Here is a 19,263-nt window from a genome sequence, read left to right on the forward strand (position 1 = left end):
AAATGATGTTTCCCCTTGTGGGAAAGTCCAGGACCAGAGTGCATCATCTCAGAACAAAGGCTGCCTATTTAAGACTGAGCTATGGATGAATATCTTCTCTCAGAGATTGGTGACTCTGGTGGAATTCTTTGCTGGAGAGGGCTTTTGAGGTAGGGTCATTAAGTATATTCAAGGCTGAGGCAGACAGATTTTTAATCAGTAAGGAAATTGAGGGCTATGGTTATAAGGCAGGAAAGTAGAGGTGGGGACTACCAGATCAGCCAAGATCTTACTGAAAGGCAGAGCGGACTCAATGGGCCAAATGGCCAACTTCTGCTCCTAATGTCTAGTGGGCTTCTTAAATGATTGTGGATCTGCTATGTTTCATCATGCTACAGCTCACACAGTAGAACTTGACACTTACGTTGTTAAATGTCTCCGTAACACAATTGAGGTGGGAATTATTGAACAGTAACCCTCAAAGACTTTAATTCTTCCTTCTTAGCTTCAGGGGAGCAGAGTCTAATCACCGCGTTCTAAAGCTGCTCTGGTAGAGATGAGTTATGAATTCAAATTAAGGCTGACTGGTTTCTGCTGAGAATCATGAGGGGGACAATATATCAGCACAAGTGCCTTGGATGGCTAGGTAAAGCTGTATTGCTTGGTCATGCTAAGCTGCGAACAATCACGTGGAGATTCAGTTCCACTCATACAATTGGTTAGAAGGTTTTAAGGAGATCCTTGCTGCAACTTACCCTCTCTCTGGAAGTAGTGAAAAGGGCAAATACTTGGGTGAGTTGGTCCTGTGCAGACACTGGCTCCCTTTTCTGATCTTGGTGTTTGAGTGCTGGGCAGATAAAGGTGCACAACACCATTCCTCTGGAGTGGTAGGGCTTGCTTTTCTGTTACAAATCTTGCTTTTGTTACTGTTCCACTCAAGTCTTGGTAAAAACCAAGGAATATCGTTAACACGTTGGGGTGGAGGAGACAGTTTTGACTGCTCCTAGTTCTGATGAAAGGTCCTAAACCTGAAACGTTAACTCTGTTTCTATCTCTACAGATTCTGCCAGACCTGCTGAGTGTTTCCAACATTTTGTTTCAATTTTTAGTTTCCAATAGACACAAGATTCTGCTTTTCGAGGATGTTCATACCAGGCTGAAGCAGAAATGGTGTTAACTATAATTCCACCTGCCATAAGGGGTTCTGTGGCTCATAAGACCATAAAATATAGGAGCAGAATTAGGCCATTCAGCCCATTGAATCTCCTCTGCCATCTCACCAGAGCTGATATGTTTCTCAACCTTGTTCTCTTGCCTCTTCTCCACAATCCTTGATCCCCCTTACCAATTAACGACCTATTTATCTCTATCGTAAATGCATTCAATGTCTTGGCCTCTACAGCCCTCAGCAGCATTTAGTTCCACAGAGTCACCACCCTCTGGTTGAAGAAATTCCCCCTTATCTCAGTTCCAAAGTGTTGTCCCTACACTCTGAGGCTGTGCTGTCAGGTCCTAGTCTCTCCTACTGGGGAAACAGCTTCTCCATGTTAACATTGCATTTGTCTTCCTATCTGCCAACTGAACCCGCATGTTAATCTTAAGAGAATCCCGAACTACGATGACCAAGTCCCTGTGTGCTTCAGATTTGTGAAGCTTTTCACCGTTTAGAAAATTGTCCACGCCTTTATTCTTCCTACTAAAACGCATAACATCATGCTTTCCCACATTGTATTCTATGAACCACTCTCCTAGCCTGTCCAAGCCCTTCTGCAGCCTCCCCACTTCAACACTACCTGTCCCTCCATCTATCTTTGTGTCATCTCCAAACTTAGCAACAACGCCTTCAGTTCCTTTTGTCCAGAATGTGGTCCCAATGTGGATCCTTGCAGAACTCCACTAGTCACCAGCTGTCATCTTGAGAAATTCCCTTTTATCCATACTCTCTGCCATCTGCCAGTCAGCTAGTCCATGTGTCTGCCAGTAACTTGCCTCTAACACCACAGGCTCTTGTCTTGTTGTGGTTCTGTTCGCCGAGCTGAGAATTTGTGTTGCAGACGTTTCATCCCCTGTCTAGGTGACATCCTCAGTGCTTGGGAGCCTCCTGTGAAGCGCTTCTGTGATCTTTCCTCCGGTATTTGTAGTGGTTTGTATCTGCCGCTTCCGGTTGTCAGTTCCAGCTGTCCAGTGCAGTGGTCGGTATATTGGGTTCAGGTCGATGTGCTTATTGATTGAATCTGTGGATGAGTGCCATGCCTCTAGGAATTCCCTGGCTGTTGTCTGTTTGGCTTGTTGCAGGACAACACTACTATTATAGGTCAAGCCAAACAGAACAGCCAGGGAATTCCTAGAGGCATGGCACTCATCCACAGATTCAATCAATAAGCACATCGACCTGGACCCAATATACCGACCACTGCAGTGGAGAGCTGGAACTGACAACCGGAAGCGGCAGATTCAAACCACTATAAATGCCGGAGGAAAGATCACAGAAGCGCTTCACAGGAGGCTCCCAAGCACTGAGGATGTCACCTAGACAGGGGATGAAACGTCTGCAACACAAATTCCCAGCTCGGCGAACAGAACCACAACAACGAGCACCCGAGCTACAAATCTTCTCCCGAGCTCTTGTCTTATTTAACAGCTTCCTGAGCAGCACATTGTCAAAAGCCTTCCAGAAATCCAAATAGTTCATGTCTAACATATTTGTCTTGATGAAGCCATGATGACTCAGCCCTATTTTACAATGCACCTCCAAGTACTCCTAAACTCATTCTTAATAACAGACTCTCAAATTTTACCGATGACCAAAATCAGGCTAACTGGTCTATAATTTCCTGTCTTCTGCCTTCCTTCTTAAACAGGGGTGTTACATTAGCCATCATCCAGACCTCTGCAACCCTCCCTGACTCCAGTGATTACTGAAGGATCACCACCAATGCCTCTACATCCTCCTCCGCAATCTCCTTCAGAACTCTGGGGTGTAGTCCACCTGGTTATCCACTTCAGACCTTTCAACTTCCTTGCCATTTTCTCCTTCGTGATGGCCACTAAAGACACCTCTGCCTTCTGACTTGCTTGAAGTTCTGGTTTGCTTCTGGTGTATTCCATGAAAACTGATGCAACATACCTATTGAGTTCCTCTGCCATTTCTTTGTTCCCCATTAGCCTCATTTTCCAACGGTCCAATGTACCATTCTTGACTCTCTCTTACCTTTTCAGATATACAGAAAGCTCTTGCAGTCTTCTTTTTATATTGCTAGCTCACTCTCATTTCATCTTCTGCCCCCTGCCTCCCTTGCTTTGTTTTTTAGTTATCCTCTGCTGGTTTTTAAAGGCTTCCCAATCCTCTGGCTTCCCATGAATCTTCATCACGTTTTCTGCTTTTCTGTCTCTGACTTTGCTTCTCAGCCAAAGTTGCCTCATCTTTCCTTATTATGTTTCTTCTTCCTTGGGATGAATCTCTGCTGTGTCTCCCAAATTAACCCACAAACTCCTGCCATTGCTGCTCCACTGTCTTCCCTGCTAGGCTCCCCTTCCAATCAACTCTGGCCAGCTCCTTGCTCTAGTATTTGTAGTTACCGTTACTCAGTTGTAATACCAATCCATCTGATTCCAACTTCTCCTTCTCAAACTCCATGGTGAGTTCTATCACATTATGAACTTCTTTGGGTTCCTTCGTCATGAGCTTCCTAACAAAGTCTGTCTCATTACACTTCACCAAATCCAGAACTACCTGATACCTAGTGGTCTCTACCACAAGCTGCTCCAAAAATACATCTGTCTAATGAAGCATCTTGGGATGCTGTATTGCATTAAAGGTGCTTAGAGTGTAAAATGTTGTTTGCATTAAATCCATAGCAGCCCCTGTAAAGGGAGGAACCACCCTAGAGCTATATACTCTGCTTGTTAACAATAAGCCACTGGCTCAGTCTTTAGCTTTGCCACCCAGATCTAGACTTTACTGTCACTTTGATTCACTCAGGAGCACTTTCACTCAAATTAGAGGGTTGTGAGTTCAAACCACAGTCTTGAATACAGCAAGTATTCTGGGCAATCCTGTACAGCACAGAGGGAGCATACATTGTTGTTGCTATTGCTGTTTGAGTTAGTAAACCCCTGTCGACCTTGATTTGATTTAATATCGCCACTTGTATCGAGGTACAGTGAAAAGTTTTGTTTTGTGTGCAGTACAGGCAGATCATACCGTATAAAGTGCATTAGGGAAATAAACAGAGCGAGAAATACAAAGTTACAGCTACAGAGAAGGCGCACACAGAGTGAGATCAACATTAAATTTAAAATTTTAATTCTCAAATGGATGTTGAAGACATGCAATGAATTCTTCCAGTTTGGCAGACACCAGCTAAATGGATTTAAGTTGCCACTTATCCTATTTGCCAAATTTGAAACCTTCCTGTTGCCAAATTGGCTGCTGCAGTTGCTTCCAAAATAGCAAGAACATTTCCAAATTAATTAATTGGTACTGAAACACTCTGGGGCATCCTGAGGATATGAAAAGTGCGGATATAAAAGTTTATCTTTCTTTTTCACTGTTTCTCTGCCAAGTTGCTGGAGGCATTGTACTTCGATCAAACACCTCACCCTCTCTCTTTGCTTAGTGTCTCAAAGTGTGGTTTCCCGTTCTGTCTGCATCTCCCTCCCATGTGTGATGTTACATAGGCATGCTGGTGTTATACTGTCGACTGGATGAATTGCTTTCATGTGTGACTCATTATGTTACATGAAGCCAGAAGATTAGGAGGAAAAGGAGAGGGCTTGTTGGGGATATTGGGGTGGAGGGGGGAAGAAAGGTGTTGGAACGGCCTCAGTTAAATGTTGTAGAAAGGCTGCACTGGTTTCTCTTTCTGATTGAACTAGGGGATACGACCTGCTTGAAGTGTCATCACCAAAATGAGTAGAGTCATAGAGATGTACAGCACAGGGGAAACCGACCCTCTGGTCCAGCTCATCCATGCTGACCAGATATCCTAAATTAATCTAGTCCCATTTGCCAGCACTTGGCCAATATCTCTCTAACCCCTTTCTATTCACATACCCATCCAGATGCCTTTTACATGTTGTCATTGTACCAGTCTCCTCCACTTCCTCTGGCAACTCATTCCATTAACACACCACCCTCTGCGTGGAAAGATTGCCTCTTGGGTCCCTTTTGAATCTTTCCCCTCTCACCCTTAACCTATGTCCTCTAGTTCTGAAAAGACCTTGTCTATTTATCCTATCCATACCCATCATGATTTTATAAACCTCTGAAAGGTCACCCCTCAGCCTACACTGCTCCAAGGAAAACAGCCGCAGCCTATTCTGCTAGTGAAAACAACAAATGCTGGAGATCCCAGCCAGTCAGACAGCATCCATGGAGAGAGAGAGAGAGCAAGCTAATTTTTTTTGAGCTGAGAAATTGACAGATTGCTCTCCTGCTTGAGGGACCTTGGTTATGAAGGAACATGGCAACAAGAGTTGATCATTCAACTCCTCCAGCCTGCTCTTACCTGCCCTTCCATTCAGGTAATCATTTACCTGAATGCAATATTCTCACGCTACCCTCATGCCTTGACATCAATAGTAACTAAGAATCTATCAATACCTGTCTTGAAATTAATGACAGGTTTCACAGCCCTCCAGGGTAGAAAATTCTGTTAATACTTGTTGTGATAATTATAAGATTTATTATAACGCAACAGCCTTTTGGATTAGGAATAGTACAAACTTGTAAATATATCACTTTCCTGCCTTTAATATCTATGGAGGTAAATTCTGATCAATTTGAGACAAATGCTTCAGTTCCACTGAGCTCTTCAGCAATAAGCAAAAGTGACGTGGGGGAGCGAAACATTTTCATGCAAGTGGTTCAGGTCTGAATGCACTGCCTGAAAGTATGGTGGAGGCAGGTTTACTCGACACTGAAAGGAGGTCTGGGTTCTTCTGAAAAAGGAAGAAAGTGCAGTTTTGAAGAGAACGTGTCTCCAAGTGTGCATCTCACCTCGAGCCAATCAGTCAAATGGCCTCTTCGTGCCCCCTAATCATTGTGATTTCAGTCAGTAGACTTGACAGTGCTGTTGGAGTCAAGAGTAATCTTAATGATTGTATTGAAGTCCTCGTTATTTATACTCATTGGGCACTGGTTTAAAAGTGATGTAACTTGCAAAGACTATGGGTGATTTACAGAGGGCATTCCAAGATTCTGACTAGCAAAGGTGAAGGAACGGTGATATTTTTCAAGTCAGGATAGTAAATGACTTCTTGGGGAAATTGTAGTTGGTGGTGCACCCATGTATCTGCTGCCCTTGCCCCTCTAGATGGAAATGATTGTGGGTTTGGAATGTGGCCTTGGCATGTTTCTGCAGTGTGTCTTGTAGGTAGTTTACATTGCTGCAACTGAGCATTGGGGGTGGAGGGAGTGCCAATCAAGTGGCTGCTTTGTCCTGAATTTTGTCAAGTATTGTTGGAGCTGCACTTATCCAGGCAAGCGGGAAGTGCAGGGGAACCTCAATTAACTGAACGAGATGAACGGGCACTATTCCATTCGGATAATTGAATATTTGGTTAATCAATTCGATCCCTTTCCTCTGTGGCTCGGAGTTTTCTACTAAGTCTGCTCCCTGTTCAGGAGACCTGCGGTAGCACAGCATGCACGAGCCCTTGCCTGCCCCCCAATCTCATCTCATCCAACATCGCCCCCTGCCCGCCCCAACACTGCCCCCTGCCCATCCCAAACCCTGTCCAACACTGCTCCCATGCTCGCCCCCCCCACCCCCCCAAACCACCCGCACCCCAAACCCCGCCCAACACTGCGCTCCCCCCCCCCCCCCCCCCCACTCCCCGTCCGCCCGCCCCCCATCAGTCCTGGACTGTTCTCGGCAACACTTTTAATCACTGTAAACAAAAACACAATCTGTGTTGGACACACATCTTTACTGTAATGTTTCGGTCAGGATCTCGAGATCTCTTTTGGATAATTGGTATTCGGATAATTGGGGTTCCTCTGTATTCCATAACATTCCTGACTTGTGCCTTGTAGATGGTGGACAGGCTTTGGGGAGTCAGGAGGTGAGTTGCTCGCTGTGGGATTCCCAATCTCCAACCTACTGTTGTAGCCTCTGTATTTTTGTTTTTAATTGAACACAGTGCTCCCTCTATAATCAGTCAGCCTAGATGTTGTGCCTGAATCTCAGAAGTGTGACTTGAATCTCCAGCCTTCTCCCTCCAAAGCGAGTGTGGACCCTAAATTCACGAAAGCCTGTAAAAATAATTTCAATGGAGATCTGCCTCCTGTCTGGAGCAGTCAGTTCAGATATTAATGTCTTGTTGCTGTGCATTGCAGGTACGTGTCTGGAGATACCTGAAAGGCCGTGAGACGGTGAAGAATGAGATTCTCCTGGATGGTGGGAATAAAGTGATGATCTGTGGCTTTGGCGACCCCTTAATCTGTGACAACCAGGTTTCCACGGGCGACACCCGGATATTCTTTGTCAACGTGGCACCGAAGTCGATGTGGCCTGCTCACAAAAACGCACTGATGCTCAGCTCCAGCCTGATGAGGATTACCCTTCGAAACCTGGAGGAGGTGGAGAACTGCGTGGAAGGTTTGGATTTTATCTTTGTTGTCTCCCTTTTGCTCGTTTGCCCTGCTCCATTTCCCCTTCCTCCCCCCACGTCCAACCCCAATTCTGGGTCTCCGAGTAGTTCCTGTAGTCTTGGTGTGAGCATGAGAGCGACTGTGCTATATGACCCTGCATGAGTTATGGTTGACGTTAAAAGTGATGCTGATCAGAAGTCTCGAAGCTGAGTGCTGGCAGAGGGCTCCAACGTGGAAGAGATTGCAGCTGTGCCTGAGCTTTTCTTAATTTTACATCCCCACATTTGTTTTTCAAAAACTACATAGGAGTCTTTAGGAAATGTCAGGAACTTTATATTTTTCCCCTGTAGTATCCAGGTGCTAGAACCAAGAGTTGCTCCTACTCTTACTTGTCAAAGACAGGCCGTTTGCTATAACGCGCATTTCATCAGAGCGATGGACTGATTGGGGATGCTATTTCTAAACAGCAAACTTTTAAAACATGTGTTGGGTGCAATGCAATTATATCACCAATGCTTTAAACGCTGTTTCTAAAGCGCAACTCTTCTATAACAAGGGATTGCACAAGAATGCAACCATCGCGTTATAGAGGAACTGACTGTACTTCAACCACCCCCCAAAAGGTACAGGAAGGCATTATCTAAATTACATTTTAAGTGAGTCACCATTTTATTATGTAGGTAAATGCTGCAGCCAATTTGCTCACAGCAAGGTCTTATCCATAAGTATACATTGTGCACGCAATTAATCTGCTTTGGTTGTATTTGACTCAGCAATGTTGACTGGGGTAAAGAAATATGGGATTTTTCACCTAAGCTGGAAGAGTGGTGGATTAAATCCTTTATCTAAAGGGTGCTGCCTCTGACCATGCATCAGTACCTCCGGTCTATACATTTACACTATGTCCTCAAGCCTTCAAGTGGGATTTGAAGATGACTGTAAGGCAAGAGGACTAACTGAAGCATGCTGCAAACAGTGATAATTGACCTCATTGAGGAAGGGGGAGATCTGTTGGCCATCTTATTGCTGATGTGCTATCCGGTGACACTATGTTGGAAATTTCACTCGTGTGGATGGCAGCCTTGGACTGTTGGGGGCTTATCTCTCATTCTTTCCTCTGTGGGGCCCTCTGCATTTCCTGTGCTTCGATTCACATGTGTAGAATAACTACACTGGTGTCACGTGAGAGTTTCCAGCAGAGATATACCGGAGTTACAGGGGCCTTGGTGAAGAGTGAAGACCAAACTGGAATGGGGAGGGATGGAAGAGAAATAAAGACACACATGGTGCAGCACGGTGGCTCACTGGTTAGCACTGCTGCCTCAGTGCCGGGGACCCGGGTTCGATTTCAGTCTCTGGCAACTGTGTAGAATTTGCACATTCTCCCTGTATCTGAATGAGTTTCCTTCCACAGTCTAAAGCTGTGCAGGTCAGGTGGATTGGCCATGCTAAATTGTCTGTAGTGTTCAGGGATGTGTTAGGGTGCATTAGTCAGGGGGTAAACATAGAGTTATTGGGGAATGGGTTTAGGTGGGATACTCTTCAGAGGGTCCGTGTGGAGTTGTTGGACCAAAGGCCTTATTTCCATATTATAGGGATTCTGTGATTTAAATGAATCATGAAGTCAGAGTTATACTGCATAGAAACAGATCCTTTGGCCCACCAAATCTATGCCAACCAATAAACACTAAGCTACACTAACCCCATTTACCTGCACTCGGTCCACAGCCTACTATGCCCTGGCATTTAAGTGCTTATCCAGATGCTTCTTGACTGTTGTGTGTACCTGCCTCCACCACCCTCTCAGGCTGCACACTCTGCCACTGTACCACGCTGTTACAGAGAAACAGACCCAGCATATCCTGTTTCTTCTCATAACTGTGACTTTTCACCTCGGGCAGCATCTTAGTGAATCTTGTCTGCACCCTTTGCAGTGCAATCATGTCCTTCCAATTAATTGGCAACCAGAACTGCACACATTATTTCTCCTGTGGCTTAACCAATGTTTTATAAAGCTGTAACAAGACTTCCTTGCTCCTATATTCTATGCCTCGACTAATGAAGTGTCCTGTATGCTGCCTTTACCACTCTGTCTGCCTATGCTGACATGTTCAGGGTTCCATGGACTTGTACACCAACGTCCCTTTGTTCCTCAGTACTCCCCAGGAACTAATTGTGCATTGTGTAAATCCTTCCCTTATTGTGTAAATCTCTCCCAAATTGCATCACCTCACACTTATCAGAATTAAATTCCATCTGCCACTGCTCTGCCCAGTTTACCGGCTGATCAATCAGACTGTACCCTGAGACCACCCTCCTCAGTATCACCAATTCTCATGTCATCTGCAAACTCATTAATTAAATCTTCGACATTCACACCCAAGCCATTAATGTATCTAACAAACAGCAAGTGTCCCAGCACCAAACCCTGTGGTACACCTCTCCACCTTTTGCCTGCTATTTGTAAACCAGTTTTGGATCCAATTTGCCAACTTGCATTGGATCACATAGGGTGCCCTATCAAAAGCCTTACTGAGGTCCATGTACACCTCCTCAACTGCACTACCCTCACCAATATATTTAGTCACCTTTTCAAAAAAACTCTATTAAATTAGTCAGACTCGATCTCCTTCTAACAAACGTAGTGTTAGGTGAAGAGGTAATGTAGGGGAATGGGTCTGGGTGGGTCGTGCTTTGGCAGGTTGATGTGGACTTGTTGGGCCGCAGGGCCTGTTTCCACACTGTAAGTAATCTAATCTAAAGTGACCACCGATACAGCAAGAGAAAGTTGGTCTATGTTTGCAGTATTTGCCACCTGGCAGGTGTGCTGGATTTAGCTTTGTCATTTCTTCTTAAATTTCCACTGCACATGTAGTCATATCATTGAACTAACTGTTAAACAATGCCCATAATAAATTTTTTAACTTAAAAGCCACGTAATGGGGAATTGGGTAATAATCTGTGACATGTAAGGCTCAGTAAGGCTTATGCGGAAAGTCAGGAGGCATGGGATAGAGGGAAATTTGGCCAATTGGATAGAAAACTGGCTAACCGGTCGAAGGCAGAGAGTGGTGGTAGAAGGTAAATATTCAGCCTGGAGCCCAGTTACAAGTGGAGTTCCACAGGGTTCAGTTCTGGGTCCTCTGCTGTTTGTAATTTTTATTAATGACTTAGATGAGGGAGTCGAAGGGTGGATCAGTAAATTTGCAGATGATACGAAGATAGGTGGAGTTGTGGACAGTGAGGAGGGCATTTGTCGTTTGCAAAGGGACTTAGATATGATGGAAAGCTGGGCTGAGGAGTGGCAGATGGAGTTCAACCCTGCCAAGTGTGAGGTTGTCCATTTTGGAAGAACAAATAAGAATGCGGAATACAGGGTTAATGGTAGGGTTCTTAGTCAGGTGGAGGAACAGAGGGATCTTGGGGTCTATGTACATAGATCTTTGAAGGTTGCCACTCAGGTGGATAGAGTTTGTAAGAAGGCCTATGGAGTATTATCGTTCATTAGCAGAGGGATTGAATTCAAGAGTCGTGAAGTGATGTTGCAGCTGTACAGGACTTTGGTTAGGCCACATTTGGAGTACTGTGTGCAGTTCTGGTCGCCTCACTTTAGGAAAGATGTGGAAGCTTTGGAGAGGGTGCAGAGAAGATTTACCAGGATGTTGCCTGGAATGGAGAGTAGGTCGTACGAGGATAGGCTGAGAGTTCTCGGCCTTTTCTTGTTGGAACGGCGAAGGATGAGGGGTGACTTGATAGAGGTTTATAAGATGATCAGAGGAATAGATAGAGTAGATAGTCAGAAACTTTTCCCCCGGGTACAACAGAGTGTTACAAGGGGACATAAATTTAAGGTGAAGGGTGGAAGGTATAGGGGAGATGTCAGGGGTGGGTTCTTTACCCAGAGAGTGGTGGGGGCATGGAATGCGCTGCCCGTGGGAGTGGTAGAGTCAGAATCATTGGCGACCTTTAAGCGGCATTTGGATAGGTACATGGATGGGTGCTTAATCTAGGTTAGAAGTTCGGCACAACATCGTGGGCCGAAGGGCCTGTTCTGTGCGGTATTGTTCTATGTCTAGATGTTCAAACTAGGAAAAAGGTGAACTTACATTCCAATTCTACGTTTCCTCTCCTTATTCTGAAGGTGTTGCCTCTCTGCTGGCGTAGAAGTTACAAGGATCTGTTGTCCTCCGGAATTTTCACATTTGATGATGAATCTTTAATTGTGCCAGCCCAGACTCCAACTTGGAAATGGTTGGCTTGATACAGTTGAACCAGAGCTGGCTGTAACCATCAGTGGATTTAGAGTCATAGAGATGTACAGCATGGAAACAGACCCTTTGGTCCAACCCGTCCATGCTGACAGATATCCCAACCCAACTTAGTCCCACCTGCCAGCACACGGCCCATATCCCTCCAGACCCTTCCTATTCATATACCCATCCAAATGCCTCTTAAATGTTGCAATTGTACTTCCTCTGGCAGCTCCTTCCATACCCGTACCACCTTCTGCATGAAAACGTTGCCCCTTAGGTCCCTTTTATATCTTTCCCCTCTCCCCCTAAACCTATGCCCTCTAGTTCTGGACTTTCCCCACCCGAGGGAAAAGACTTTGTCTATTTATCCTCTCCATGCCCCTCATAATTTTGTAAACCTCTATAAGGTCACCCCTCAGCCTCTGACGCTCCAGGGAAAACAGCCCCAGCCTGTTCAGCCTCTCCCTATAGCTCAAATCCTCCAACCCTGGCAACATCCTTGTAAATCTTTTCTGAACCCTTTCCAAGTTTCACAACATCTTTCTGACAGGAAGGAGACCAGAATTGCACGCAATATTCCAACAGTGGCCGAACCAATGTCCTGTACATCCGCAACATGACCTCCCAACTCCTGTACTCAATACTCTGACCAATAAAGGAAAGCATACCAAATGCCTTCTTCACTATCCTATCCACTTTCAAGATGCTATGAACCTGCACTCCAAAGTCTCTTTGTTCAGCAACACTCTCAAGGACCTTATCATTAAGTGTATAAGTCCTGCTAAGATTTGCTTTCCCAAAATGCAGCACCTCGCATTTATCTGAATTAAACTCCATCTGCCACTTCTCGGTCCATCAGCCCATCTGATCAAGATTCTGTTGTAATCTAAGGTAACCTTCTTCGCTGCCCACTATATCTCCAATCTTGGTGTCATCTGCAAACTTACTTAGTATACCTCTTATGCTCGCATCCAAATCATTTGTGTAAATGACAAAATGTAGAGGACCCAGCACTGATCCTTGTGGCACTCCACTGGTCACAGACCTCCAGTCTGAAAAACAACCCTCCACCACCGCCCTTTGAGCCCGTTCTGTATCCAAATGGCGAGTTCTCCCTGTATTTCATGAGATCTAACCTTGCTAATCAGTCTCCCATGGGGAACCTTATCAAATGACTTACTGAAGTCCATATAGATCACACCTGCCGCTCAATTATTACATGTAATTCTTAATGTAAGCAACGAAAGATCTTTGTTCCTCAAGAAATGCCTACAAAACATTAAGCACCTTTGTCTTTCCTCCTATCGAGGAGCAGAACTTTTCTGCAGGGTATTTTTACAAATTTGGTACCTCTGACAAGTGGTCCATCCCACTAGAACGAGTGGGCATAGCCTCAAAATAAGGGAGGGAGCAGATTTCGGACTTAGTTGAGGAGGAACCTCTTCACCCAAAGGGTTGTGAATCTGTGGAATTCCTTGCTCAGTGAAGTAGTTGAGGCTACCCCGTTGAATATTTTTAAGGCAAAGATTGATTTTTAATCAGTAAAGGAAATAAAGGTCGTGGTGAGTGGACGAGTGGAACTGAGTCCATGAAAAGATCAGCCATGATCTTATTGAATGGCAGAGCCCGATGGCCTATTCCCGCTCCTGGATCTTAGCTTGACACATGTGCTGAGGACGTGGAGGTCCTGGGCCTCCTTCACTGCCACTCCCTCACCACCAGACGCCTGGAGGAAGAACGCCTCATCTTCTGCCTCGGAACGCTTCAACCCCAGGGCATCAATATGGACTTCAACAGCTTCCTCATTTCCCCTTCCCCCACCTCATCCTAGTTTCAAACTTCCAGCTCAGCACTGTCCCCATGACTTGTCCGGACTTGTCCTACCTGCCTATCTCCTTTTTCACCTATTCACTCCACCGTCCTCCCTGACCTATCCACCTTCATCCCCTCCCCCACTCACCCATTGTCCTCTATGCTACTTTCTCCCCACCCCCCACCCTTATCTCTCCATGCTGCAGGCTCACTGCCTTTATTCCTGATGAAGGGCTTTTGCCCGAAACGTCGATTTCGCTGCTCGTTGGATGCTGCCTGAACTGCTGCGCTCTTCCAACACCACTAATCCAGTATTTGGTTTTCAGCATCTGCAGTCATTGTTTTTACCACATGTGCCTTCAGTCTCAATGTAGCCGGATCCGATGAAGGAGACACATACCATTCTAACACAACCCAGTTTCAGTCATGTCTGTAGACATATGATATATCCTGGCACGTTGACCAGGACTGACTTCTGAAAAATTACCATTTCAATTATAAACCATTTCATTTTGTTTTTCCTCTCTCCTCCAAGGAGGTGGTGTTGGACTACAGAAGACACTTGTAAGGCCTTAACTGGAGACTGTATACAGCTGTGGGAACCACACTACAGTAAAGAGTTACTGCATACAGTTACTGTATTTGACAGAGTGCAAAAGGGATTTTCCAGGTTTCAGGAATGAGAGAGTTTGGTTATGTTGGTAGATTGAAGAAGTTGGGACTGTTCTTCTTTCGGAAAACAAGGCTGAGAGTAGATTTGATGTAGGTTTTTCAAAATCCTGAGTGAACTGAATAGAGTTGATAGGGAGAAGCTGTTCTAAATCATAAAAGGAAGAACAACAAGAGGGCATAAATTTAAAGTGAGATGCAAAAGAAGCAAGGCGGATGTGAGAAAAACCTTTCCACATGATGAGTATTTCAGATATGGAACGCATTGCTTGGAGTCCGGTTAAGTTGAGGCATTCAAGAGGGCAAGACCACATGGGTAGAAATGGTGTGCAAGGGAATGGGGAAAGGCAGGAGGTTGGCACAAGGATTGAAGAGCTGGCATGGACATGATCACCCAAATGGCCACCTTGAATCAATTCTGTGATACAACCCCAGGTCTGATTTTCATTGGCTCATCCCAGCAGCGCTCTTTTTTTTATTATTACAATTGGCTCAGCGAGATGGATGAGGTGTTGGCACAGCTGATAGTCACACCTTAAAAGTAAGGCCGTAAATTGCTATGGGGGCAGCCTGGGGCCATGAAAGGTGTCATATAGATGCTAATCTTGCCTTGTGCTCCTTTTTTATTTGCCCTTCAGTACCCATCAACCCATCGTCACCACCAACCAACTCGTGGTCTGGGCATATACCTGATTGGGGCCGCTTTCCTGGTTTGAGTAATCAAAGCTTACTGTACGGTGACTTACCATGCCACTTGGTGCAGTAGGCATCTGGGTATTTGACAGTGGCTTCATTTTCCTAAACAAAATGAATTAGCTGGAGGTGAAAATGGAGTTGATGCCAGTTTGGGAAAGGTGTGAATGCAATGTTACTTTGTCAGGTGCTTTGGCAGAGGCTTTCATCGAAAAGTGGGACTAATCCCGTTTTGAAGTACTGTGTGGTTTAAATATGTCAGCGGCTCAGAGTGGAGGAGAGAATGTATATAAGGATTGGGAGCGGAAGTAGGCCATTCACCACCTCGTGGCTGATCTCCTCTCAACTCCACTTTCCTGCCTGTGCTCTCATACCCATTACCAATTTAAAAAATCTGTCCATCTCCTCTTGTAATTTACTCAATGTCCCAGCATCTACTGCACTGTGGGATACTGAATTCCACAGATTCTCAACCCATCGAGAAAAATAATTCCTCCTCATCTCTGTTTTAAATCTGCTACCCCTTTCCCCAAAATTCTGACCTCTCATTCTAAACCTATATAAAGAAACAGTGTAAAGTACATGTTAATCTTATAATGGGTACATCTCCTTTCTTTCTTAAAGCAGATGATACAAAGAGTAGGGAAAATAGATATAAGCTTTTTGGGCACAAGATGCAATTAAAATGCTTCAAAGAACTTTTTTGCACAGCGAGTGCTATTGTCTTGGACAATAACACAGGAGTGGTATCAACAAAGATGTTGAATAGTCTCAAAAGGAAATTTGATGAAGGAAATAAACTTGCAGGACTCCAGAGATAAAAAAGGGGAATGGGATTGAGTGGATTGTTCTATCAAGGGCAGTCATGGACTAGATGGACAGAATGGCTGTAATGGTAGTAGGTGCTTTGGATTTTGGCAACTGATGTTACTGTGAAGAGTGTTGATGGAAACCTAATTTAAGGGTTGGGAGTAGTTCTTTGAAACAAGATCAGCCTGCTGTGTGATGGCAGTACCCCTAAACCATACTCTCCACATTTTCTCAGGAGATCAGCTAACTCAACAACAGCTTCCATTTACTTGATACTTTAAAATGTAACAAACCTGCCAAACTGCATTGCTTGATGAGATGTGGACAAGGACCAATGTGGGGTGATTTTGGAACCTTCCTGGAATATGTAGCTCAGATTGACACTCGGCACTTACCCAGTTGACAATCTGTATGCTGATCGAGAAAGAGTAATGGTGTGTGTGGAGCTGGTTAGCAATATCTCTCCTTTCCTATCCTGCACTGTGCTGCTGTTTATTTTATGCCTTGTTGGAGAACAGGCATGAACAATGGGCTGTGCTCCAGTCCTCGCTGCAGAACAATACTGTGGATTAGTTGAATTTGTTGCAAAGCCCTGAGCTAATTGGAAGGAAAGTTTGCTTGCTTTACCCCTGCCTGGGCGAAAGTCCTTAAGCTGGTGTGTCTATCTTGTAGGCATTAGGTCTATGTGAACTCTTAAGCCCTGGGAATTCAGCCTCCACATAGAGCAGACTGCTTCATTCTGTTTGCGCTTATAAAAATAGATTTTTTTTCTAAGCCCTCAGTTGGTGCTGAGTTACTGGCCTTGTCTCAATCATTGATAAGAGGATAAATAAGCATGTGTGATTGATAGCCTGACTTGGAGTGAGCTGGATTATTCAGCCTGTGCAAGGACTCAGACAGACAGGGAATCAAATGTTTCTCTTTAACCGACCTGGCCTTTACTGACTGGGGCAGGCATATAAATTTAATGCTTTTGCCTCATTTGATGGATAAGTTCTAAATTGGAAGACTTAAATCCACCATCTGGGATATAGCAATGCAGTCATGGATTTGAAATTTAGGAAAGTGGTCATGAAAATGGGCACTTGTGAATTTTGAGGACACTTGCATCAATCAGGTGTCTTTATATTATTGAGTAACTGGCTCTCATTTCCCAAACTACCTACGAACAGTGCTATACATGGCTAATGAAAAGCTACACGGCTTGTTTGCAGATAGACCAAGTAACCAGGAAAACTAATAGCGTGTTAGGGTTTATTGCAAGGGGAATTGAATGTGAGGATACGGAGGTTATACTTCAGTTCAGGACGTTGGTGAGACTTTGTCTAGTGTATTACATTTTAAAGATGGGTCATAGACTGTTGGACAAAATCTTCTGCTTTTAAAAATCAGCCACTGGCTGATGTGGTGGAGAAGCTGAAATTGAACAGTGGCCTGAGAGAACCCAATGATCCCATTAACTGGGATTTGCTAAGACTGTTTGAAATTCCTCCTGCTTTATTAGGATTTTCAGCTGAAGGGACAAGTCTTGACCTGTGACCTCCACAGTACATTCTGCATTTGAATCGTCATTGGTTGTGTCTCTCAACATTGGTCGAGTCTTGGGTATGCGGGGAATTTTCCCTTTGTTTTGTTACACTGCCTTCATGAAGTAGAGGGTCTGAGTGTGTCACTGGGGTGGGGGTTGGTTGGTGTCGACTGTTGTGATATTTTCCTGCAAGACTACTCTTGCCACCATCTGCAGATATGGTTAAGAGTTGTTGAGATGAATCATTGCCATGATTCCTCCTATGTCTGTGCTTCATGTTGGCCCAATCTCGTGATTAGTGGTACAGGATAGACCAGCGTAGGAGATTCTTTGATAACAAGAATGTGACTCGCATGAAAGCGGTAAATGCAGCTACAATTGGTCAGATACAGTTGATCCCTGTAAACACTGGGGTAGGACTCCTTGTCACCACCACAGAGTGTGTGTGTGTCATCAGTAGAGCAGGGGAGTCAATAGAGCATGGCCATTAACCCCTTTTGAGTCATTTCTTTATAGAACGGCTACAGATGTTCGGGATCGGGGATGTATGCAGAGGTTGACTTAGTAAAGAAAGAGTTTTCTACATGATTAGGATCACCAGCTCCCTCCTATTCCAGGACAAATACATGGTGTATTGAACCAGACTGATCTTTGTCTTCGCCTGTTGAGTTTTTTTTTTGCTTCATTCATGGAATGTGAGCATTATTAGCTTCGCCAACATTTGTTGCCCATTACTAAATGGCTTAGAGAAAGTACAAGTGAAACTTCTTAAACTGCTGCTATCCAGGTGGTGTGGGTACACCTACACAGTGATGTGCAGAAGGGCATTCTGGGACTTTGACCCAGGAAAAGGAAAGGAATGCCTCTAGTGCGGTGTGTCACTAGCAAGGACTGTAGGCTAGAGAATGGCAGTTCATCATTGTACTTTACATTGTGTTTCTTTACATATGTCTAGCATGAGAGATCCTGGATTTAGGATAAGGTTGAGCAGATTCTGTAGTGATTTGTAATGAGATCAGCTAGCTGGACCTCCCTAGAATAATGGTTCCCTGATTGGACCAGATTAACAGTCTTAATCAGAGAGCCCAGGCTAACGTTTTCAGCATCTGCAGTCATTGTTTTTACCTTGACGTATAAAAAGGTTGAGTGTCAGAGATACTGACACTCTGGTGCCTAACTCTGTGTGAGGCAGTACTAAAGTCAAGGAATGTTCATGTGTGACTTTGTGACAAAATACTGGCCTCTGTAGAGTTATTACAATCATGTTATGACCCTATCTCTGCCTCCTCTCTGATGGGACTCCCTGAAGGTCTTGACCTTGCAATTTCCATTTTTTTGAAGATTGCCCACTTGGTTAAGACCACAGTGAGTTACTGGAGAACGCTGTACTCTGTGTAAAACATGATTTTGGAGGAAGCAAACAGGGAAGATGGAAGTAAAATGGATTAATACTTGTGTTGCATTTTTGAATAAGTTATTTGTCTAGAGGGAGAATGTCAAGGATCTATACATTTACACCTTAGTGGAAGTGTGTGGGAAGCTCATTAGCAACTCCGTTTGTCATAATCATTCTTCGGGACTGTGTTTTTTCACTTGTTCCTCGATGTGTCTTTGTGAAGCTGCCAAAAGAGCTGACCAATATAAAACGTATTTTGCACCTGACTAATGTAAAATACTCCCGTTGCCCCAAACGACACACTCTCTCTCTCTCTCCTTCATTCAAGTTGTGCCAAATTCCTTTGTTTTACAAAACAAACCAGCAGACGCAGACTGAAAGCTCATCTGGCTGTCTGGAATTTGAAGAGTGAGTCTCCAGCTGTCATAAGCACAGGTATTTCCTTAAGACAATGGGAGGAGGTGTATCGCCAGGGATTGCATCTATTTTAGGGTCCCGCATCACCAAATTCAAAACCCTCCCGTCC

The 19,263-nt window shown here is 44.6% G+C and overlaps 1 protein-coding gene across 7 annotated transcripts in view; it reads left to right on the forward strand.

Annotated features, from left to right (window-relative positions):
- Nucleotides 1-19,263, forward strand: part of agrn (agrin) — a 513,439-nt gene that overhangs the window by 10,485 nt on the left and 483,691 nt on the right. For all 7 annotated transcript variants that reach the window (XM_072586197.1, XM_072586199.1, XM_072586200.1 and 4 more), the window contains exon 2: nucleotides 7,322-7,583. In XM_072586197.1, the coding sequence (XP_072442298.1) occupies nucleotides 7,322-7,583 (262 nt within the window). The remainder of the gene's footprint in view (nucleotides 1-7,321; nucleotides 7,584-19,263) is intronic.

Source organism: Chiloscyllium punctatum, chromosome 16 (genome assembly GCF_047496795.1).
Source record: "Chiloscyllium punctatum isolate Juve2018m chromosome 16, sChiPun1.3, whole genome shotgun sequence".
Lineage (NCBI taxonomy): Eukaryota > Metazoa > Chordata > Chondrichthyes > Orectolobiformes > Hemiscylliidae > Chiloscyllium > Chiloscyllium punctatum.